At 37.5% G+C, this 26113-nt stretch overlaps 1 protein-coding gene across 1 annotated transcript in view; it reads right to left on the reverse strand.

The window, feature by feature from the left end:
• LOC120309498 (inactive N-acetylated-alpha-linked acidic dipeptidase-like protein 2) overlaps positions 1-26113 on the reverse strand; it is a gene marked incomplete at its 5' end in the record, with an annotated part of 113205 nt that overhangs the window by 35918 nt on the left and 51174 nt on the right. Inside the window, 2 exons of the mRNA XM_039346801.1 lie at positions 5438-5636; positions 15855-15948. Of these exons, the coding sequence (XP_039202735.1) occupies positions 5438-5636; positions 15855-15948 (293 nt within the window). The remainder of the gene's footprint in view (positions 1-5437; positions 5637-15854; positions 15949-26113) is intronic.

Here is a 26113-nt window from a genome sequence, read left to right on the forward strand (position 1 = left end):
ATATAGCTTGGTATACTGTGAGAACCCAAACTCTTGGGTTGGTTTATGGTACAATGGATTGTGCGAAAACATACAATGAATTAGCTTGGTATGGTAGAGGGAGTTGTATTTTGATTGATATGTATATGAGATAAAACTGAATTGGAATCTCATTTATCAATGGCAAAAACAATTCATTATACTGAAAGGATTGTGATTAATTTTGTCTAATAATTTTGCAATTATTTTCCTATCTTATTTTACACTTTTTTTTCATTTTTTTTAAATGTCATTTATGGTATTTCTTTAGTGTTGCGAGAAAACAGAGGATGCTGTTGCTGGTTTTTTTTCCCCCTATTCCATCTCTCTCTAATCCAGTGGTCTCAACCTGTGGGTCGGGACCCCATTTGGGGTCAAACGACCATTTCACGGGGGTCGCGAAACAATGCAGTCCGCCATTTTTTTCCCCTTTTCCTTAGCTGTGTTACTCCCTTTTATTCTATTGGCTTTTGAAAGCCAATACAATAGACTCTCTTGAATAGAGTCTAATTCTATTGGCTTTCAAAGGCCAATAGGAATTGTCCAGGCTGTCTCTATCCTGCTGAGCCTGCCAAAAGTCCCATTCTGCAAACGGTGCTCACCAGTTGAGTAGTCCTCGACTTACCACCAGTTGAGTAGTCCTCGACTTACGACCGTTTGGGGGTTGCGGCATTAAAAAGGTTGAGAACCACTGCTTCTAATCCTTCTATAGCCTTCCTGGCTTCTTAGGGCTCCTGATTTTTCTGATGAGGAATGTCTTCATGATGTGTTCTTCTGGGACTTAATCACAGTATGGAAAGCCAGAAAAAGACACAGAATACTCACACACTTAGCTACCTCATAATGAAGACCAGTGCAAGAACCAAAACTTAACACCTGGAAGCTTTCTACCAAAAGGAACAAGATGTTCTTGTTCAAGATAATTTTTAATAGAGCAGAGCAGAGCAGAACAGAACAGAACAGAACAGAACAGAACAGAATAGAATAGAATAGAATAGAATAACAGAGTTGGAAGGAAAGATGGTTCTTTCACAGATCATCTCATCCTATGTTTGGATAGATACACCACATAATGTCTGACAGTCTATTAGAAACAATAATATTGGTTGTTTAGCTGGCACATCAAAAATTGTGTCCATTGTACCATCCCAGATGTTGAAAAGTTGACTGGGACAATATGAACATTGGTTATATGTAAGCTATTAGCAATAGCAATAGCACTTAGACTTATATACCGCTTCATAGTGCTTTATAGCCCTCTCTGAGTGATTTACAAATGTCAGCATATTGTCCCCAACAAACTGGATTCTCATTTTACCAACCTCAGTGTCAGGCCCTGCGAGGCTGCCGGTTTGGCGATCCACCACCGGTGCTCTAGTACGATCCATATCTCATGACCTTTCTTCTCCTGGTCATCTCTGGACTCCTGGGGCCGCTGCTGACTCTTCATAATGATCTATTGCTAGCGGCGATACTCTGAGAGGCTGAGGGTGGGCCCGACATCTCAACGAGGACTTCCAGGTTGATCTGCGCATATGCAGAGCCAGCATTGAATGGACATGCGCACAGACAACTGGGAGGTCCACCTGGTAGAGCCACGCATGCGCGGAGAAGGCTGAGAGACAAGCCGGATACACGAGCATGCGCAGAAGCAACAATGAGGCATACGGACAATGCTGCACATGCGCAGAGCCAGCTAATCAACGCGTGGATCGTACGGCACCTAAAGTGATTCAGAGAACCGGATGGTGGTTACTCGGGGTAATTGGGTGGGGCCAGGCAACGTAGGGTGTGGGGATGAGGGTGTGGTGTTGGGTGTGGTGGCTACTATTACCATAAAAAGGTACTGAGGACAGATGCTTCCCAGTGCCAACTTTATGCTTGTTTAATATTGCTATTAAAACATTGTTCTTCATGCCTGGCGGTGGTCTGTTTTGTTCCAAATGCATTCCCGATCCAGGACGTCATTAACAGTAAGTTGGCACTAATCTCAAGTTGTCCAGCACTTTCCTTCGGATTTCCAAGTCATTGCAAGTATTTTTCAAATGAGCCTTCCACGTAGGACTCAAAATTTATCTCGTCTTTCCTCATGAAGGAAATGCAAGCATTTCTGACTGCCGTGTGATGAATCTGACAGGCATAAACCTGCTCGGAAATGACCCGGAAGAGGCAAGTGGCATCTTTGGCTGTGAGCTTGCAGTAGAGCCCTTGGCTGCCCAGGTACTCATCCATGGTCACCTCGCTGAAGGACTTCTTCCAGCCCTTCTGCATGGCCAAGGCGGGGGGGGGGGAGAGAGGCAGGCAGGTGAAGCTGCGGGGAGCACAACCCCAGGAAAAGGCGCCCAGGGGACCAAGCGGGGGTCCCCAAGCGGGCAGAGTGCAAGGAAGTGGGGGGCAAGCAGCGCGCAAAGGGTCGAGACGAGGGGCGAGCACTGCCGGTACTGAGGATGGATGCTTCCCAGTGCCAACTTTATGCTTGTTTAATATTGCTATTAAAGCATTGTTCTTCGTGCCTGACGGTGGTCTGTTTTGTTCCAAATACATTCCCAATCCAGGACGTCGTTAACACTCAGAAGGATGGAAGGCTGAGTCAACCATAAGCTTGTGAGAATCAAACTGCCGAACTGCTGGCAGCCAGCAGTCAGCAGAAGTAGCTTGCAGGACTGCATTCTAACCACTGCGCCACCGTACAATGGTAGTCATGTTACTTGGGTAATAGATAAAGTAAATCAGCCAGCGAAATATAAAATTATGCCTTCTGGCCAGAACTTAAAAACACTAATCTAATATCAGTGCAGTGCTAAATAGCAAATAAAAGCAAATAATAGCAAATTTAATATCAGTGCTAAATCAGCCTTTCCTTTCCTCCTCCATCTCCTCCTCCTCCTCCTCCTCCTCCTCCTCCTCCTCCTCCTCCTCCTCCTCCTCCTCCGCCTCCTCCTCCTCTTCTTCTTCTTCTTCTTCTTCTTCTTCTTCTTCTTCTTCTTCTTCTTCTTCTTCTTCTTCTTCTTCTTCTTCTTCTTCTTCTTCTTCTTCTTCTTCTTCTTCTTCTTCTTCTTCTTCTTCTTCTTCTTCTTCTTCCAAGATTAAAAACTGTGGAATCCACAATGCTAGAAGATGTTGATGGCTAATAGCATCTGTGAGCAATCCCTGTACTTTTGTCAAATACAATGACTAAACTGAATAATGTAAGCCTCAGTGACTATATAGAAGACAATCATTGTACTGGTTCCACACCGCTTGAAGAATATGTGCTTTATTATGAAAATATATTCTATCTTCACAAGGCAGTAAATTACACTATTTATGGAATCTTAATGATCTAAGCACAGTTGGAGCCTGAAGGTCAAGGCTGCAAACCACATCCTAAATTTCTGTTTACCAATGAAGCTTTGTATTTATTACAGCACTGTTTTTGCTGCTGTAGTTAAAGGTCTGCCAGCATTTCCATTATAAACCACTATTTCAGAGGTTTATAACTCACTCATAAATCTCTGTTCCAGAATGAACGCAATGCAAAACAAGGTCTCCAGTATGGGAGTATGGCTTTTTTCCCCCTTCTCTTTCTTTCTCATTTGCTATATGGAAATTCTTATTTTTAAAAATGTAGAAGCCAGTCTAAAATATTGAAGATGAACAATTGACTCTCACTGGATTCAATGGGATGTATATTTTTTTAAAAATAGGATTCCAGGACTGTTCAATATGTTTCCACCTTAAGAAGAGAAATAGAATAAAGTCTGTTGTTTAATGCATTGCTTCAACTTTTATGAATATCCACACATATTAATGTCAGGATATTATTGATCTTTTCCCCCAGAATTCTTAACAGAAGCTGCCAGATGCTTTTTGCTGTTGATATGGGGCTTCTAAAGCTCTAAGACAGTGGTTCTCAACCTGTGGGTCGGGACCCCATTTGGGGTCGAACGACCATTTCATGGGGGTCGCCAAACCACGTTGTCCGCCATTTTTTCCCTTTTCCCTAGCTGACCTACTCCCTCTTATTGGTGGCCACACCCACTTGGGGGTCACCACAACATGGGGAACTGTATTATGGGGTCACGGCATTAGAAAGGTCGAGAACCACTGCTCTAAGATATTGAGCATTAGAATAAGCCACAAATAAGCCATTTCTTTATTTTTGATAACCTGTTTACAAGAATCTCACCAGATTGACTGCATTCCCGTATAAACTGGCAGACAAGGTTTTTAAAAGTCCAGCCTATGTCACTTCCTCCCTCACAGCAGCTTTAACTGTTGTCTTTTGGTTGGTAATTCCACTACAATTGAACTTGTGAATAATAGTTGAAAATATTAGGTGATTGAATGGTTAAATGATGTAGATGGCTTTGCTGTGGTAAAGGAATGGATCATCCCTGAGCTCTACTATGAATAAATATATTTGGACATTGTAGCTACACCGTCCTGGAAAAGATGCAGCTGCTTTAAAAGGTTGAGGACACACACAAGCAACCTTTTGGTCTCTGAAACATTTCCCCCTCTTTAAATCTAATGCACTATCATCCTTTCTATCATATGAGCTGCCATTAATAATAAAAATGAATAAAATGTTAATAAATAAAAACAAAATAAAATAATAAACAATGACATATTGGATTTCTTAGATCATCTACAAAAATTGTAATGTCCTAGAAATGAAAAAAAAATGGTGGGAATGTTTGGTTGAAAACGTAGCTGCAAATGAGGTTAAAATAATACAAACTGATAAAGTCTTGTCTCATAATATAACTATGATTGAAAAGAATAAAATGTGGATAATAGATGTGTCAATAGAAAAGACAAGAAATTGAAGAAGATCACAAAGTAGCAAGACCTGAAAATTGAAACTGAAATATTATGGCATAAACCAGCTGTGGTGGCCCCAGCAGTTATCAACACACTGGGTGTCATACCAAAAAAATCTTGGACAGTCCTTAGAAAATCTGCCCTTTGACAAAATCTCCATCTGTCAATAGCAAAAGTCTACATAGCTTAGATTTGCACATATAGTTCACTGATACATTACAACATCCTAGTTTTGATGCTTAGGAAGGCCAATACCAGCTAAAGGACTGATAACTCTGATTTCACATTGTTGCGTATATAATAATAATAAAAATGTTTAATAGCTACAACCTAGTAGGCAGTTTGCTGTCCCCCACAAAAAAGACCAAAATAATCTTCCACTGATTTTCTTTGGTAGCAATACATCTCAATAAGGACGATGTTGCACTGAACTGTTACAAAATCACATGCAAATGAGGTTAAAATAATATGGATTTCTTTGTTATGGGTCGCATTTCATTCAGTAGTATCTTGTTGACTGATACACCAGATGCATAGCGAGACAGCTGTAGGAAGGAAAGGAAAATGACCATACAGTAGTAGTTGACATAAGGATGTGAAGTTCTGCTTTTACCTGTAAAAACCAGGTGGAACACTTGAAACTAAGAAGTTTTTCTCAAGACTCTGCAGTATGTCATTCAACATCCTGATACGGGCAGGAGCTCTTTCTTTTGGGTCGTTGGCTGGCCGCATCTCATCTGATTGAAACAATTCTGCGCTCTCCCGCAAAGCATAGGCCACCTTCAGCAAATTGCCAACATTATGAGGGTCGTCTGTTAAGAAAGGAATATGATGAAAAAACAGCTTTAGCTTTATTGACCTATTAGGTTACTGATTCATTTCATTATGATCATTTTATACAACTCAGCAGGGGCTGACTGTTAGTCTGGGAGGTTATCTAAGTTTCCAGTAGTACACAAAGAAGTTGTCAGTTGTACACAGTTGGCATTTGGAGCATATATTGCTTAAAACATAAATTGTGTCTGCGATACCGATTCCAAATTCGTCTAAGCCTATTATCATGTTTCTCAACCTTGATAGGTGGAAGAGGTAAGGAATTCAACTCCCAGAATTCCCCAACCAGCATGCTGATCTAGGCATTCTTTGGAGGACTCCCATGTGAATATTAAAGGGAGGTGCCAATCTCTCTCTTGACTGAAGCATGCGCCATGGCTCCAGTAGCTATAGCTGAGTTTACTGAAAGTCTCTTTTAAATCATGTTATAATAATCTGCTTGGAAAATAACAACACATTGAAATAAGGTTTGATCTGTAGCTATTTGGAAAGAGTAGTGCAGCTTAAATATATCCACACACTTATACATGTCTGTGAGAGAACATCTCTCTCTCTCTCCCTCCCTCCCTCCCTCCCTCCCTCCCTCCCTCCCTCCCTCTCTCTCTCTCTCTCTCTCTCTCTCTCTCTGTTTACTGGAATATAAATTAAATTATCATGAGTTGGGGAAATGTCAATCTGTTTATTTTTATTTTTTTTTAAACTCTGCAACCTAAAATGTGTAATAATATTTTTTGTGTATGCACTGTGTTATGTACAATTTTGTGAACACTAAATTTGAATATATTTTGTGCTCAATTTCCCTGATTTTTGCCTTTTTATATGTGGTTCTCCTAAATCAAAATATTTTGTATGACTTTTTCTATCTGTTTTTCAGATATAACCATTCTTCTAATATTGTTTCTATCCATTTCTCATGAACATAATGTTAGATGTTGGAGAAAAGGAAAGAAAGAAATAATATATACGTAATGAACAAAAGTCTCTTGTATGGAGCTTCGTTCTTATTATATACATTTATAATTTTGGGCTTTCATTCATCTTCCATATTATAAAACCATTACCAATCAATCAGGATACAGTTGTCCAATCTTGGATAAAGTGATCTAGATAGATGTAAAAGGATTGATTTTTTTCCTCCAAATTTAGAAGCAATTCTGCTATTCACCCCCCCCCTTTTTTTTTTTTTTTTTCTATCTACTCTATTGCCACAATAGGAATCCTGTGAGATTGGCTGGACTGAGAAAGAGAGCAACTGAATCAAAATCATGCAGTGAAATTCCACATTCAAGGTTGGATTAGAATTCAGGTCTCCTGAGACTATTTCAGACCTTCACTACTGAATCCCAATATTTTCTGATTTTCTTTGAGGAATTGGAGGTTAAATAATATGGCTCCATCTAATTGGGGGGTTTTGGGAATCACAGAAGGGATGTTGGACCTCAGCCTAGACTTTTTGCACTGCTGACTTAGAAGACAACTCCACTGATTTGGGACCTGATTTTAATTGGACTTGCTTTCGACATGCAAGGACTTAAAGACAGACATTTGTGGAACATACTTTAACGTTGAGTGAAAAATCAATCTCTTTTCTTTAAAATTTTTTATCAAAGTTGAAGTATTTTGGCATTTCCCCAAGCAGATAGACATTGAATTGGTAGATATTAATATATTAAGTAATAAGCTGTTTATGCTAAGTTCCCACTTCAAGCTAAAGCAGAAGAACAAATTAATCAGTATCCCCAATATGATCTTGAGCATGTATCCATGAGAAGAACATTAAGAACTGCTTTGAAGTCTTGAACCTCATTGATAGGGAAACAAAACAGCTATGGAATGAAATCATATAAGTCCTTGATGAATATGAAAGGAGTCAAAAACTAAGAAACAGTAAACTGAAACTGCTGTCAGCACAGATGGTGGAAATTACCAAAAAGAGAAGAGAAACTAAAGCAAAGGCCTCAGGGGAAAAAAATACAATAAAGCATTTCTAAGATGTGTTATAAGAGAAAAGAAGCAATATTGCAACATCTGTAAAGACATTGACAATGGAAGGGAAGTCTTTGAAAAAATATCTTCAAACTTAGAAGGATGCTCCAATCATGAATTGGATGCTAATAGATAGGTAATGACCTCATAGAGAGTGCAAACTATTGTATGATATAATTAATCCACATATTAACTATGCATCATGCAAGACAGATTACAGTAGGTTAGAATTCCTGGAACTTGAGATGCCAGTTGTTTAAGTTGGTTTTAAAAGTTGGAAAGGGTCAAGGAACAATATACATTATTGCTGGTACATGATAGATAATTGAGAAAACCAGAGAATACAAAAATGAAGTCAATATTATGCTGCATTGATTACAGAAAGGTCTTGATTTTGTTGAACATATAAAGGTGCACAAAAAGCTCAGAAAAAAATAGAATCCCAGAGCAGTTTGCCTTAATGAAAAATCTATGCACTGTGTAGAAAACCATTGTTCAGAGGGAATACATTGAAACAGACTAGCTCTTGGTTGGCATAGTAGTAAGCTAAAGCTATATTTATTATTATTATTATTAATGAATCATCGCACAGTCAGCCAGATGTTCAGACTGGATTTGGCATTTTGTCTACCTATCGAGTCCGTACCCAGGACCTGGGATAGGCAGATGTGGATGTTTGATGGTATTACAGATATCGTCGCAGGATGGAAGCAGTTCCTAGTAAGGCCGCCTTTTGCAATTGCCTAATAGCAAATTTGTCAATGCCAATGGTGTTCAAGTGGTGCTCCAGTTGTTTTGGGATTGCACCCAAGGAGCCTATTACTATTGGTACTACCCTTGCTTGCTTTTGCCACAGTCTTTCTATTTCTATTTGTAGGTCTTTGTATTTGTTATCTTCTCCAGTTCTTTCTCGTCTATTCTGCTGTCTCCAGGCACCGCCACGTCCACTATCCAGACTTTTTTGTCTTTCTTATCGACAATTGTTAAGTCTGGGGTGTTATGTTGCAGGTGCTTGTCTGTTTGAATTCTGAAGTCCCAGAGCAGTTTAATTTTATCATTTTCTATGACTGTCTCTATTTTATGATCCCACAAGTTTTTGCTTACAGGCAAATGATATTTTTTGCAGATCTTCCAATGCACCATTGTTGCTACTTTGTCATGCCGCTGCTTGTAGTCAGTCTGTGCAATATTCTTGCAACAGCTTACCAGGTGGTCCACTGTTTCTTCAGCTTCTTTGCATAGGCGGCACTTACTGTCTGTTGCTGTCTTCTCAATTTTGACTTTATATGCATTTGTCCTTAAGGCTTGGTCTTGTGCAGCCAGAATTAGTCCCTCGGTCTCTTTCTTCAATTTTCCTGCTCTTAGCCATTGCCAGATCTTGTTATTATCTGCTTTCCCAGCTATTTTTTAAATATATTGGCCATGTAGTGCTTTGTCTTCCCATGCCTCTATTCTGTTCTTTATTTGGTCTTTCTTGTAGGCCAGTTTGGTCTCTCCAGTAGTCAGTAAGCCTTCCTGATATACTAATTTCAGTGCATCTTCATCATTGTTCTTCAGATATTCTTCCAAAGCCATTTTTTCTTCTTCAACCATCTGATGTACTTGTAGCATTCCACGCCCACCTATTTGCCTAGGTAGATAAAGTCTATCAATGTCACTGCGTGGATGAAGGGCATGATTCATTGTCATTATTTTTCTGGTCTGCCTATCCATTGCTTTTAGTTCTGCTTGAGTCCAGTCCACTATTCCAGCTGTGTATCTAATGACTGGATTTGCCCAAGTGTTGATTGCCTTTATGGTATTTCCTCCATTGAGTTTGGACTTTAAGATCTTCTTCACTCTCTTGATGTATTCACCTCTAATCTTTTTCTTGACTTCAGTGTGCTTGATGTTGTCAGCTTGACGGATACCCAAGTATTTGTAGTATTCTTCCTCGTCCAGACTCTTAATGTTATTTTCGTGGGGCATCTTGATTCCTTCAGTTTTCACTATTTTTCCTTGTTTGATAGTAAGTGTGGCACATTTGTCCAAGCCAAACTCCATTACAATATCTTGGCTATATATACGGACAGTGTTGAGCAGAGATTCTATTTCAGATGATGTTTTTCCATACAGCTTCAGATCATCCATGTAAAGGAGATGGGATAGTCTGGTAGATGTTTTTGATGGTTGATAGCCATGTCCTGAGTTATTCAGTATTGTTGACAGAGGAAACAGTGCAATAACAAATAGTAATGGTGACAATGAATCTCCTTGAAATATTCCTCTTTTGATATTAACCTCTCCCAATCTCTCACCATTGATCTGCAACTGTGTCTTCCATTGTGCCATCGATCTTTGCACAAATTTTGTGATGTTTCTACTGACTCCTGTTATTTCTAGGCACTTGATTATCCAGTCATGTGGCAGAGAGACAAATGCCTTTTTGTAGTCAATCCATGCCACATTCAGGTTGGTCTTCCTTTTCTTGCATTATTATTATTATTATTATTATTATTATTATTATTATTATTATTATTGTTGTTGTTGTTGTTGTTGTTGTTGTTGTTGTTGTTATTAAATTTACATATCCCTCATCTCACTGTTTCTAGTAACCCTAGACCCCCAACTGTACATCCTTTCTACCTATTTATACAAACTATAAAATCCAGATTTTTTTTTCTAACAAAGAGTTAAAGAATTAAGATGGGAGACTAATATGGCCATTTCGAGCTCTTTTTGCTCTCCTCAGTTAGCCATACCCTTTATGGGGTTCGAACATGGGGAGTTTACATGTTAGGCAGTTGTTTAACCATCCAGCCACAGGCTCTCCTCCCCTCCTTGTCAACTATAAAATATATGTTAAAAGACGCTAGACTCCAAGATGCATGGATTTAAAACTGGAGGAAGAAATTTAATAACATGTATGATGATACCATTGTATCTGGAAATGCAACTTATCTGAAAGCTCTAATAAGGAAGTTAATGAGCACAATAAAAATGGGACCAAAATTAGATATAAAGAAGACAAAATTATTGACAAGCATAGCAACCAACCTTAGAATTGTCTATGGAGATATTGAAGTTACTATCACTGGTGAAGGAACTGGGATTCAAGAAGCATGCCACAGATTAGCAATTGGTAGGGTAGCAGTGAAGATATGTAGTTTATTCAAATGAGCAGAATTTGGCAAGCAATGATATTCCCTATGACTCTCTATGGAAGCTATGTGATACTCTAAGATGCTTTTGAACTCTGGAAAATACCATGGATAGCCAAGAAATCAAATAAATAGAACAAATCAATCCAGAGTTTTCACTCAAGATACAAATGACTGGGCTCAAATTATCACATTTTGTTTACATTATGCTAAGGTGCATAACAAGAAGTCCATTTTATTGGAAAGGTAGAATGAAAGAAAAGAATAGGGCAACAAGCAGCAATGTGGATGTGGATCACAGTAGTAATGGGTATATTACGACTTGAATTGAAGGACCTGGTTTGGGCAGTTCATGTTGTTGCTAAGATTTAACACAGACCTGATGGCACATAATCAGTCTGGTTTAGATAATGTAGGTGGAAAAATATTTCACTTATGATATGGTGACCATAGTTATATTCTAGAAAACAAACCACCTTCACTAGGCAGATGCTTGAGGGCAGAAAACATATTTTACAAGTGTTAAAAAATCCATTGTTGCCCATTATAAGAGAAATGTTACTGAATACATTCCAAATCTCTAGAATAAATATCCAGCCAGCAAAGTAAGAAAAGCTGTCTAAAATCTAGTTACATGCAGCAATTGCAATGAAATATTTGCCATATAATTCAGAAATCAACACCATGTTTTTATCCTAGTACCTTTGATTATAGTCATTTAACAATTGAATATAAACCAAATGAGATTATCAATCCTCTTAGAGAGACACAGCCTAGGACCCGGAACTGTAGGGTAATGAAAATGGTTTTCTTTTTAGTGAAATATTGTTTGAAAATTTCCCTCACTTTTTTCCCTGTTCAAAGTGTTGCTGAAAGTTGCTTAGGCTGATATTAGAAAGTATTTTAGTTTAGCCCCTGTGATAATTTAAAGGATAATTCAAAGTTTCTCCTTTCAGTTACAGTATGGCAAAACAAAACCTACTACACTCCTGAGATTATTAAAACTATTAAAACTGTACACCTTCCTTCCTTAAATAAGGAAAACTGGTGTTTGATGACTTGAAAGGAAAACACAAGTAAACTGGATGTTTCAATGACCACCATGCTTTGGGTGCAGACCTTTGATTACAGAAGGACAGAGACATGGTTAAGAAATTAGAATAGATCTGAGCTTGATTTAATTAAGATTAGTCAACCCAATGGGGTTGGACTAGGCATGATTGGGACTACTGAAAATTTTCAGAGATATAAACTAGATTACATTTTTTTTAAAAAATGGCTAAGCAAATCTTAAATATTGTTGACAACCACAACATTCATTGACTAACAAAGTTGAGCTCAATTCATTTTCATTTTTCTGAAAATGAAGATTATATAGATATATAAAAAGATACTATACACTGAAGAAGAAGCAAGAGAAATTCCTGCCTAGGGTTCTTTTACATATAACCAGGTGACTGGGCTCCAAAACCCCTAGAGACCCAAAACAAGCAGACCTGGTCTCTAGGCAACACCTAGGGGCAACACAGGTACTCAAAGGCTATGGTTTACTATACCACTCTTCACCTAGTCCACTACTGTTCTGGAGAACAATAAGTAAATTTGCCTTAGGCGGATTCAGACATTGTGAACGAATACAAACCATCTTCTCTCTCACTCCCCCACTAACACCACAAGTCCAGCACCACCACACCCAGCCACACATTGTTGAGCTGGCTAGTGACAGGTCTTAAAGGGACCAGCAACCCAGATTTGACCATTTTGCAGGCAGCCTGTCTTCTCACACAGCCACAAAGCCTTTCAGTGTGTAATATTGATGCCCCACAGTTCACAGTAGGAAGCAACATGAAGGATTGGTCCAGCTCTTATTGTAGAATGTAAGAATTAGATTGGCTTCTTTACAAATATGTGTATTCCCTACGATCCCCACTAGTAGACAACCAGTTTTAATGCAAATGAAACGTACCTCTGGTGTTTCAGAGGGAAAGCAGGAAATCCCTGACTGTATGTTTTTTAGTTAGTGCAGAATATATTACTCTATACTGTCTTGACCAAGCATCTTTATATGTATTTTACTTATACATTTCATAGGATATGCGAACAAGTTCCAATTTTCAGCTAAAAAAATGAATTTCATTCAGCCTATTGTTTTTAAAAAGAAATTGCATTGTTTTTCTCCCTGCTTATTGCAAAAAAAATGTTTCTATTGTTAAGTGTATAAACAGCATTTGTTGCCATGATCTCACAATTTTCTTTACCTCTGATTGGAAGTTCATTAGGTTCAGTCACTTGATTTCAAGGAAAGAGAAATGGTTTTTTTGCGGCTTCTAATACCAATAAAATAAGATTTTTTTGCTCTGCTGTTTCTGCAATTATGTTTAGTGAAATCTCTTACAGGTCCTTACATTGCCCATTCTGTCAATTTTCTATGTAGATCCCTGTTTTGGACAGATTTCACTAAATTTAAATGGTCTTTTTTATTAGTTTTATTCATTTATAACATAAAATGTGAAAATACAAAAGCAAACAGGGGACAACAGTAGAGAAAGGGAAAATAAAAAAGGTGTGAAGAAAGGGAGGGAAAGAAACAAAAAGCATTGACTTCCAACTTTCTCTGTTGCAGTAAAATCAGACATTAAAATCAAATCTCAACTGTTTACTTTTCTATAGTAGTGTGCACTAGCCATTTCTGTATCAGCAAATCAGTCTAATTGGTAAAACCCAAAATCATAGTATCATTTTTTTCTACCTCAAGCACAAAGTCCAGAAGTGGTTTCTAAGTAGAAACAAAAGTACTTATGCCCTTTTCTTTTATCAGCACAGTCAATTTGCCCATCTCTGCTAATTCCATCAGCTTTTGTAACCCTTTGTCCATAGTAGGAATCGAGGCATCCTTCCACTTTTGGGCATAGAGCAATCCTGTTGCCGTCACCATATATAAAATCAGAGTTACATTTTTTTCCCCAGATCTCCTTCCATTAGACCCAGAAGGAAAGGTTCTGGTTTAATCTTTATGTTCACTTTAAGAATTTTCTGCATTAAATTAAAATTGCAAAGTGGTCAGAAGAACATGGGTAGGTTTTTTTGTTCATTATTGACTCTGAAACATATTCAAGCAATGTGTAGATACGTTGATCCAGGTGATCACCAAGATTGCATCTTCATTATCATGCAATTTTTAAAAAGTCAAAGCTCAATGCTAGATCATACTTCATGTACACAATATTCATGAACACCTATTTTCCTGTATCTATCTGTTTATTAACTTTACCTTGTGCAATTTGCAAAAAGCAATCAAAAGTAAAGTGAGTTGTTGCTAAAGGCCATTATCCATAATAGAAACAAAATATGTATGTGAAATTAAAGCCAAACTCAGATTAAGAATGGTGCTTCCCATTTAAAATAGTGCCCCCAGTATACCCTATGTACAGAGATGATAAAAAGTTTATTGAACGGACAATGCCCTATATACATTCCTTGAATAACAGCAAGCAGGGCTGATGTCAAATCAAAAAAATACACAACACTTCCGCAAGGCCAATTAATGAGATGAGCTGTTATATAAAGCAAAACAGGAGTTAAGATCCAGTTTTGTGTAGTGGCTAAGATACTGGGCTAGAAAGCAAGATATGGTGATTTCTAGTTTTAACACCTGAATATATTGACTCTTATGGGTATATTTATCAATCCATAATCTTTTTTTCCTATATAATCCTCTTTTATTCAGAGATCTTTCAGAATTTTTTTCACAGCAAAAATATTTACTTTATTTGAAAGAAACCAACATACTGATTTGATATGACTTAATCAGAAGCCAGTAGGGTCAGCCTAAGTTAATAGCTGGAGGAAGACCACATGGGAGATCCAGGACTGGTGGCTAGTCAAAAAAACACAACAAAACAACACAGCCTCATCTGAAATGCTGCCAAAAAACTGCATGAATTCAATCACTAGCAGTCAAGCTTAACTCATTGTCTAACTTGGCTGTCTTTATTTAACCCACGGGTGTCAAACTCGCCATGTCACATGATGTGTTGTGATGTATCGAGAGTTTTTTAGCATTGCCAGAGCTGGGGTGGGCACGGCCTCTGCATGATGCAACCGGTCTGTGGACTGGCAGTTTGACACCCCTGATTTAACCACATGGCAATAAAGTGTTGAATGGTAAGATTGTGGCTCAGTTAAATTGGGCTTACAATATCTGCATTGCAAAAATCTGAATAGCCACTAGATGGCAGCAGCAAAATACTCTCAAGATTTCCATCTAGCAGTCAACTGGATTTTTGCTACAGAATTGGTAGCTCTCATTAAGCCCAGTGTGAATTTTGAATTTATTTCCAAAACTCCAGTCCAGCACTCTGAACGTACACACAACATACACACAGGCACACACAATCAGTTGTATTATCCTAGGCTTTTGGGCCTCTGTTTGGTTTCCTTGAAGAGGAAAAGATCTTCCCATTTTTATCGCCCTCTCATCCTAATATCCAGATCAAGGTCATTCACTTCTAACCGTAGAGCTTTCAAGAAGGGGACAATAAATCAAACTGGGCAAATTATTTGGCATTAAATTATCCCGCTTCCTAGTGGCTGTAAGAAGAGAGGAGAGCTGGAGTGATCCGCTGCCAATATGATCTGCTGCAATAAATAAGCAAAATGGCCAGTTTTCAAACTGGGAAAATTACACAGCCTTCAAGAACCATGGAGTTCAATGCCTCATTTTATTTTTCTTCCTTCTTGCTGGCTTCCCTGTATGGAAGAGGAGGGGGGGGGGGAGAACAACCCTGTCTGCAGCCCTTAAAATGGTATTTATCATTTACTGAAATGTTTACAGTAATTATTGCTTAACTGTGTCTATATAAACCATTTATGTTTCTAATAAGTTTGCTAAAAATGATACTTAATTTACCACCAAGGCACAAGCACTGACAGAGAGCTAAAAAAAATATTGGGATTAATAAAATAGGCCAGTATTGTTTGTTTACAGCAGAGAAAAGCAGGAACTTGCCATCTCAAGCAGAGGGAAAGCATTACATTTGCTGAAATTCCTTAGATCGTGGCAGAAATTACCTTGCAGGTTCTTCTGAACTTCCAATGCAATATCCAGGGCATTAAAAGGCAGAACTGGCTTGCTAGCAATTTGCAAAATTGCTTCGCCCGTCAACTGGAAAGAAAAAGAAAAGGAAAAAAGAATCAGACACTCGGGTGCATTCTAACATAATCCACAGGGTACTCTCCACCAAACACTGAGCTCCTAAATAAGCAGTTCCCATTAAAGCATCTGGACTGGCAGATAAGCACTTCAGCTTTCATGATGGATGTGTCACCTGGAATAGCAAGGTAGTTTTGAAGGCCACATTAAATGGCCTGCACAGCTTTACTTTTCAAATGAAGCAAATGGCTGAGGGGACACAGGAACCATTCATTTCAATGGGAGAGAAGCATAAAGTCCTGCACCTATGCAGACACCTAAACAAGCAGCACAGAAAATTTCTGGACTATTAAGCAGTATATCTTTGTATGGGACTCTGAAACAGATGATCAATAATGCAGGGTTTTTTTTTCCAAGGTTGGCAATGCTGTAAAATCCCTGTAGGTTATTTAACTTATAGATATCTTGTTGATTATTCTGCATTCCTTTAAAAAAATGAATGTCCTTTGGGAAAAATATCAGACTTGAAGAGGTGCAGTGGTTACCTTCTTACCTCTTTTTCTCTTTCCATAGCTATTGTGTTAGAATAACAATTAAGTTCTCAGGGCTTCCTGCACATCAAATTGCATTTGAGAATTTCAAAAGATGCAACTATGGAAGTTTCATATTTTAAAGGATGCCTATTCCTCCTCTCATGTAGTTGCATGACATGTAATTCTTTGGGCATCTTGCTAAATGTGTGCATGTTTCAACTGTCTTTGATTAACATTCTCTACAAGACCTACTGTATGTAACACTGAGGCTCTTGGTCTAATCCTGTTCCAGTTACTGGAGACCAGTGATTCACTGTAAGCTAGTTTTGGAAACTCAACAAATATTTGAATTCTCTCGAGTTGTAGACATTTATTGACCGACTTTTTTCAACACAGTCTGGCATAGATAGCAGGATAAGAGATTTTGGTACCAGGACATTGTTTTTTGTGTTTCATTTGGTTCAATAGGTCCCCTGAATCAACTTGCTCAATACAGAACTTTACTCTTTAAAGTAACCAATGGAGATTGTTACTTGTTAGCTGGGCCATGTGTTGAAAGTCTGGTTTGGGCACATTTGATATTGAGAGGTTAGCATATCTCCAAAAGATTGGAGGCATGGAAGGTAAAAGATGATGTCATTTTGATTTTTGAGAAGTGGGAAGCATTGGGTGTTCATTGGCAGGGGTTCAAAATATGCAGCTTATAGGAAAAGGTTGAGAAGAGAAAAAAAATGATCATGTCCCCTTGACAATAAGTAAGCATTGATGTAATATCAAGTATTTTTAATAATGGCACTCCATCTTTGGAACATCTTTTCCTGATCCATATGCTAGTGGCTTTTATGAAATTTAGGGATCAGCTATCCCAAAGGTGCTTTTTCAAAAAGCAACTGGACTTTCTTTGTTTTTCCTTGAAGAAGCTTCTTGGGTGAGAAGCAAAACAAAGAAAGTCCAGTTGCCTTTTGAAAAAGCACCATAGACATTTAGGCATAAGCTAAAATGTTTTTTTTTTTTTTTTTTGGCCAGAGATGTTTATCTTTATTATTTTATTTAGAGTTGATTTTGGAAAATCAGTATGTTCTACCCACTGACTTGGTTTTCCCTTTTCTATTACTGACATATAAAGAAAGGAGAAAAAGAGAAAAGGTAAAATAAAAGGTGTAATATATTGTTTTATCTGTAAATAGTAATTATATAGAGAATTGTAACTATTTTCAGCCAGAATGATATACCCTTTTTCCTTTTCTTTCATAATGCATGTATTTTTTATCTTTGTGTGCTTTTCCCCGCCATTTCTCTGTCATTATTTTAAAAGCCACAAAAGAATAAAGAGAGAGAGAGAGAGAGAGAGAGAGAGAAAGAGGGGAAAGACAAGGAGTGAAGCACAGAATGTATTCTTTTTTTATCTGTAAGGTACTCTGAGGTTACATTAAATATGTTTCATGCATACACATTTTCTCATATATGCACCTCATTGCTTGGGGAAAATAAACTAAAACTCATGAGACATTTCAAGTGCCTTTGTTTCACATAAACTGATAAGAAACTATCTTTGGAAGACTCACTTTTGAAAATAATTCTGCATTATCTGATGTTAGAATAGGAATATGAACAGATGCCTCTAAAACAATATGAGACAGCTAAATTGTATAAAAAGGAGAGATTTAAAAAATCTGAAAGAACTGTTTAAACACACACACACACGTACATGCACAAGCACACAGAATAAATACAATACAATACCAGAGTTGGAAGGGACCTTGGAGGTCTTCTAGTCCAACCCCTTGCTCAGGCAGAAAACACTATACCATTTCAGACAAATGGTTGTCCAGTCTTTTCTTAAAAACCTCCAGTTTTGGAGCATTCACAACTTTTGGAGGCAAGTTGTTTAATTGTTCTAACTGTCAGGAAATTTCTTCTTAGTTCTAGGTTGCTTCTCTCCTTGATTAGTTTCCATCCATTGCTTCTTGTCTTGCCTTCAGATGCTTTGTAGAATAGCTTGACTCCCTCTTCTTTGTGGAAACCTCTGAGATATTGGAACACTGCTATCATGTCACCCGTAGTCCTTCTTTTCATTAAACTAACATTAAGCTAAACTAAATATGCTGTTTAAGCAGGCAAATTGGATTTACTGGAATTTTGCAAAACACCAGTAGTATAAACCTAATGGACAAGGCTTCAGATAAATTTAAGATCTTAAGAATTGCTGTGATACATAATTTCCTTTCTTCTCCAAGGAGGTCAAAAGCAATGATTCCATGTTAATCTGCTTCTTAAAATGGAAGGTCCATGTTGCAATCTAAAATGTTAGCCAAAGATAGGGAATCTGTGTGGCCCTCCTCTTCTCTCCAGATGCTGCTGTACTACATTTCCCCTCAGCATGGGATGGAACAAGTTGTCTGAAAATACACGGAAACCATTAGCTAATCCTTAAAATGCTAGCAAGGGCAATTCTATTTGGAAAGACACCAGAACAGTGAGGGGAAAATTCATTCAATCCCCTGCTGATGTCAAAGTAGGGCAAGATATACTCTTGGAGTACAGAGGCAAAGAACATTTTAGAGAGAAGTTCCCTGACAATGAGCTCCTGCATGAGTCCAAAAGCTTGGAAGACAAAACCTCATGGTCCCAGTGACTGACTGACCTAAAATTGGATCCTGAAACATTATCCTGGTATATGTATATTCACCTTCATTCAGCAAAGAACATTATAGACTCAACTAAGTGAAGGAGTTTTTGAGGATAAATTATGATTATAGCTAAATAACATGGAAGATTTAAAAAAAAGGCAGGAAGAATTGTCATCTTCTGTGAAGGAAATGGTTGAGAACAAAGTTCTCTCTGGAAGGCAACTTGAAATTAGATGTTGTAAAAGTAAGAAGTGAAAGAGACAGCAAAGTAGAATACTGTATTCTGGCTGAATTTTCATACGACATTTAATATAATTTATAGTGCTGTTGAGAAGTTTCTTAAAGGGTGTCCTGAGATTCCAGCCATTGTGCTTACATAATAAATGAAAAAGGCCATGATCTTAAGCTATTATATATCTCAGTTTAAGCACGAATTCTGTGATTTACAAATCTGGACAAGAGTCAGCATGGCCTAGTGGATTATGAGTTGGAGAGGAGCAAGGAGACCCAAGTTTAACTCTTATTCAACAAGGAAGGTCAATTTCATTCAATCTATCTTATCTAGTGGTGGGATTCAGCCAGTTTGCACCACTTCGGCAGAACTGGTAGCTAATGTTTTGTTGCCCAGACCCAGAATGGACTTCCGAAAGCGGCATCCACACAGAGAACGGTTGTTCAGATATTTGAATCCTACCACTGATCTTATCCCACAGGTGATTATGGGTAAAAGAGAAAGAAAGGATGTTATATAGGCTTTCTTGACTTCCTGAATGGAAGACAAGGCATGTGCTTAATAATTAAATAAAAGCTAAACATAAAAGCTAGCCAAAGACTGGTTTTGTGCTTCAAATTAGTGATTTTTTTTTCACTCAGAAAGTACACTTAGAGCATTTATTTCGGGTAAGATAAATAATAACTGAATTAACATACTTAGCATCCACATAATGTAGAAAAGACCATTGTTTTCTCATTTATAGGTTCGAAAGCTAGCCTTTTGAAACATATTTAGACATATGTTCTGAATGATAAAATGCCCATTCACAACTGAATGGCTGAATATAAGAAGTGATAAATGAATCAGTGAAATCATCTTTTTTTTTTTTTTTTGCTTTAAAACAGGTAACAATTTCATTTATTTCTTGCATGGTATAGAAGGGTGAGTATGCTGCAGATGAAGAATTTATTATCTGTTGATTATTCTTTCTTATTTTTTAAAATTTATTTCCCCCTATGTCATCATTTCATCTACAGCCTGTATTTTTCCTGTTCTTCAGTACACATATGGATTTACACCCACCCAAGTGAGTAGAAGACAAAAATAAAAGATTCACGGGACACCTGCACACTAATTAGAGGTGGTTATATTGTAAAGGACAAACAAGGAAAATATATAGCTAAATCAATAAAAGAAAAAAAAATGTGGAGGGACTTTTAGTTAGCATTAAAGAAAACATATCCCCTAAAATCTATCTATAACATTACACAATCCTTCGATTTCAATTCAGTCTATCTTATCCAGTGGTTTCAATTGTTTGTTAAACAATATTAATATTATTATTAGCATTATTGTTTTTTTTTAAAAAAATACAATATGATTATTATTAGCAGTTTTGATTTGCATAGCTAATTTAGCTGGTCAGGGTATATCTTTAGATTTTAAACAGACAATTTAACAAAATGTTGCCTGTCACAGAACACATTTTGGGTCAGTAGAGGGCTCTCTGACAAAAGACAAGAATAATTCAAAAGCTACCCTGCTGTAGTAGATAACTTGGAACATAGTAATCCAGTAAAATCCAGTATCTTTCTGAATAAAATTGGGATTGATCATTTTAATATATGCTGGTATATAATAGCAGTTCTTCTCCAAATAGGAAAATCTTCCCTTTATTTTATTCATGATTGAGGAATTATTGATCAGGAAATAAACATATTATTTGACAAACTTCTCTATGCTTGAATTGTAAAAACCACCCAGCAATAAGAAACCTTAAATAAAATAAAATAACCTGTTAGGTTGCTCCTAAAATCATAAGCCTACTTCAGACGTTTTTAAGTCTTATCATGCAACAGCTTTCAGGAATACATGGGATGATAACTTAGCTAAGATAGTTTGGAGATAAGATCATCCATAAAAGGAAGAGGAAAGAGATCTGCCTATATAGCTTTGTTCAGAAATTAGATCTACAGAAGGAATTTTAATTTAAATAGGAGGTATGAAGTCAAGGACAAAACTTCCTTTCCAACTCTTTCATGTTGATCAAAATGTAATGTAGGATATTCTTTAGCAGAACATGTAAGCTTTGGTATAAATCTAGCCAAGTGCTTTTGCAAGCCCTCTTCAGATCTTCAACAATAAAACATTTGGGAGTAGAGCAGGTGGAGTTCAAGACACTTGAAAAAGGTCAATACTCACAAGATAATGGTATATGCAACAAGGAGAATTTGAAAATGTGGTGATAATGCCAGCTGTAGCAATGCCAGCCCCTTTGAGACGGTTTAATAAATCCTGAAGCACCGAGAAAGTACCTGAGGATTAGAAAAGAGCTGATGTGGTCCCCATCTTCAAGAAAGGGAAAAAAAATAGACCCAGGAAACCACAGACCAAACAGTTTAACATCAATACCTGGGAAGATCCTGGAAAAGATAATCAAAAAACAGACCTGCAAACAACTAGAAGCAAATAAAGTCATAACTAGTATCCGGCATGGGTTTGTTAAAAACAGATCATGCTAAACCAATCTTATCTCATTCTTCAATAAAGTAACTAAACTAGTAGACCAGTGAAACGCAGTGGACATAGTATACTTAGATTTCTGTAAGGCATTTGACAAAGTAGACCACAATCTACTCCTTGGTAAGCTAGAAAAAGGTGGAATAAGCAACATCACCATGAGATGGATCTGTAGCTGACAAACCATACTCAATGAGTAGTCCTTAATGGCACTACATCCACATGGAGAGAAGTAAGCAGTGGGATACCACAAGATTCCGTCTTAGGCCCAGTACTCTTTAATATCTTCATAAATAACTTAGATGAGGGAATTGAAGGGGAACTCATCATATTTGCAGATGATACCAAACTAGCAGGAGTAGCCAACACCCTAGAAGACAAACTCAGGATCCAAAAAGATCTTGACAAACTTAAACAATGGGCCCTATCCAAAAACATGAGTTTCAATGTGGAGAAAAGCAAAGTCTTACATTAAGGCAGGAAAAACCAACGGTACAAATATGGATTGGGAGAGACCTGGCTTAAAAACAGTAACTGTGAAAAGGACCTTGGAGTTCTAGTGGATGATCACTTAATCATGAGCCAGCAGTGTGCAGCAGCAACCAAAAAAGCTATTACAATCCTGGGTTGTATAAACAGAGGCATAGTATCAAGATCATGTGAAGTGTAAGTACTGCTTTATAAAACCCTAGTAAGACCACACCTGGAATACTGCAGCCAATTATGGTCACCATATCACAAAAAAGATGTTAAAAGTTTAGGAAAAAATTCAGAGCACAGCAACAAGGATGATCAAAGGCCTGGAGACTAAAACATATGAATAATGGCTACAGGACTTGGGTCTGGCTAGTCTAAAGAAAAGAAGAAACAGGGGAGACGTGATAGCAGTATTCCAGTATTTGAGGGGCCGCCACAAGACAGAGGTGGCTAGGTTGTTCACCAAAGCACCAGAGGGAAGGATGAGAAGCAATGGTTGGAAACTGACCAAAGAGAGAAGCAACCTAGAATTAAGGACAAACTTCCTGACAGTGAGGACAATCAACCAGTGGAACAGCTTACCTCCAGAAATCGTGGGTGCTCCATCACTGGAGATTTTTAAGAAGAGACTAGACAGCCACTTGTCTGAGACAGTATAGGTTTTCCTGCTTGAGCAGGGGGCTGAATTAGAAGACCTCCAATTCCCTTCTAGTTCTATTCTATTCTATTCTATTCTATTCTATTCTATTCTATTCTATTCTCAGTTTGTTACTAAAATTATTAATTAAACAATATTTTGCTAGCTTGCTGGTAGGTAGGCATGTTAAATTTGAAAGCTTTATTTCCAAGAACTTCTGATGAATTTATTGAATGCTTGATAGCAGAAAATGGTCACACAGAGATTTAAACCATCTTCCAAATATGTGGAAATTGGTGATGAGGATGAAGCTGACAGCAGGAACAGAAACAAATATATATTGGATGGATGTTCTTGAAACATTCTTAGAAGTAATCTGAAATCCAGGATCTGAAAAAAAAAAAAAAACCTCTTCTTTTGCTTCCTTTAAGAGGTGCACCTAATTATGTTATGCCTTATAAGCTTTTTTTTTTTTTTTTTGAGTAAAAATCTCTTCCCATACTTTGTCCATCCATCCAATTTTAGAGTCATGTTGCCTTGGTTACCATGAACAGATTCCAGAGTGACAGCTATAGTATAATATTTTTAAACCCTAGAAATTATGCATATTATCCTTCCTATCAATCAGAGTGCCATCACAGCAATGCATGCGGCATTTTGAATTCTTGCTTTCTTCATGATCCAAAAATGAGTTATGGAGAAATAACAATAAAGTGGGGAAAAATGAGATGTCAGATCTCTTAAAATATCTACTCTTTATATGTAAACCATATTTTTTTAAAAAAAAAAAAAGATAGACGAGGAACATGACAAATTGGCCAAACTAGGATACAGTGTGAGGTGGAAAAGAGATGTCACAACAGATCCAGCTTCCTTCTAGTTTATTTCAGGTCTTCCTCTGGCTATTTGGAATGTCGGTTTCCAAAAACCAGTAGATCTTTGTTAAGCTCTATAACCTGAGTGATAGTTGTAAGATGCAATGCAGGGTTTCCAGGAGCATTTGAGGGACAGGGGGAGGAGCGCTTTCTCTTTTGCTTCAACCATGCCCTTGTTTTTTCTCTGATTTATCACTCAGCCTGGGAGAAGAATCTGGCAGAACTTTGATCAATTTCATTCTAATCACTTCTAATCCCAAAGTGACAAATCCTGGGGGAGGGGACAGCATTGAAAGCAGAGAGTGGCTACAGCTAAAATCACCCAAAATAATATAAAATGGTAATAACACACACCATGGAAATCATAAAGAGCTCCCATCCCACACCCCAGCATCAAAAAGCTGGCAAAAATAGGAGAAAATTGGCAATGCACTTATTTCAAACACAGCTAGGGAAATCTGGTTGTCTTTCTTAATTTAAGTCAACTTTTCCTTTATTAGCATTGCAACCCTGTTTTTTGAAAACAAACAAACAAACAAACAACACAGGTCTACAACTCTTTCAAAAAAAAAAGCACTAGGCATTTTTTAAAAAAAGTTTAATGTGCCTTCAGAAGTATTGCAGGCCTCTACCTACAGTATATGTAAGCATTCCAAAGGAGGCTTGAATTCTACTCTGCAATGCCTTTGTCACAGATTATAGAAGTAGATGCTTCTGTGGAAGCCAGACAGCCAAACTTTCCTGTGTCTCAGACCAAAATCATCATCAAAGGAGGTTTCCAGCATTTAGAGGGGCATTCAAAAATGACCAATGGGAGTAGGAAGATCCGAGCCCTGACCGTGTCATTTTCAACATCACTGAATTCTTGGAGAGCAAAACAGGCATCAGAGAAAAAGGGGGAAAGGCTTTATAACACGAAAAAATTAAAGTCAAATGAAATTTGCCTCCATTATACAGTATCTGGCAGATGAAGGCTGAGTCATGAAAGTTCAGATACCATATATTCCGGCGTATAAGACGACTTTTGAGAGCGTCGAAACAGCCTCTGAACTCGGGGGTCATCTTATATGCTGAGTCGTCTTATACGCCGGAAATAAGGTAGTTTCTGGCGTATAAGATGACTTTCTAGGCATGCGACTTGGTGTCAATCGTCTTATATGCTGGAAATAACATAGTTTCCAGCGTATAAGACGGCTTTCTAGGCATGCGACTCAGCGTCAATGGTCTTCCGACTCGGCGTCGATGGTCTTGCGACCTGGCGTCGAACTAGGGGGTCGTCTTATACGGTGGGTTGCCCTATACGCCGGAATATATGGTACACAAACACACAGTTGATAAAACAGTTCAAAACTAAAAGTCACAGTAAAACATTATTAATACTAAGTTTAGATTTGATAAGATTCCATAAGCTGAATAACAATATTTAATGAAATTACTTCAACATTACCAGGCAGCAGATATTAGAAATGGAAAGAATTTGAATGCCTGGAAATGTAATTATTAATGGAGATATATATTGTGATCTATCAAAGATATCAGATATCTTTATAAATATACTGTGTAAGAAGGGATGAGCTCTGGACAAAGCTGATCTTTATATGGGATTTCCCTACATTTATATTCTAATACAGCTGATAGTAATACATTAAAACACACTGGCATAGCTCTCCTGACTTTGAAATTACTCTTAAATATGTAGCTGCAATGGACTGAATATGTGGACTGCCAAGATGAATCTGTCTTGGCAGACAAGTTTTTCATTCTTGCCCTTCAATATATCTAAGGTTCTCTGCCTTAGTTCTGCCTTGCCCTAATCACAGTCCAAAGCAAATAATGTTTCTTGTGAATATTTGTATTGGTTCAGGCATTGCATAATATAACTTCTCTATTTAGGAATAAAACTATCTATAAAACTCAAGAAACCAAACCAGCGAAAAGCATATTATTTTGACCAATAATTTAAAACGTTAATCCTTATTTCATTTTCTACCACAATTATGTCTGCTTCTTGATGCAGAATCATATTTGAGACACCCACGATTAGAGTACATTCCTCAAGAAGATGCTTTCGAGTTGCCTTAAAAATAATTGAGATTCAATTGCTACTGAGCACATTTGGATCAGTAAAAAAGCAGAGCTGACTTAGTAGCATTCTGCAAGGCACAATTTGAGTATTGGTAGTCTTTGGTATATAGTTGGGACAAGAATTTTTTTTGTTACTAAGCAAGGCAGTTATTCAATGCACCCAATTTTACAACATTTTTTTTGCCACAGTTATTAAGTGAATCCCT

This window comes from Crotalus tigris, unplaced genomic scaffold (genome assembly GCF_016545835.1).
Source record: "Crotalus tigris isolate CLP2741 ecotype Arizona unplaced genomic scaffold, ASM1654583v1 scf7180000018028.428039, whole genome shotgun sequence".
In the NCBI taxonomy this organism is placed as follows: domain Eukaryota; kingdom Metazoa; phylum Chordata; class Lepidosauria; order Squamata; family Viperidae; genus Crotalus; species Crotalus tigris.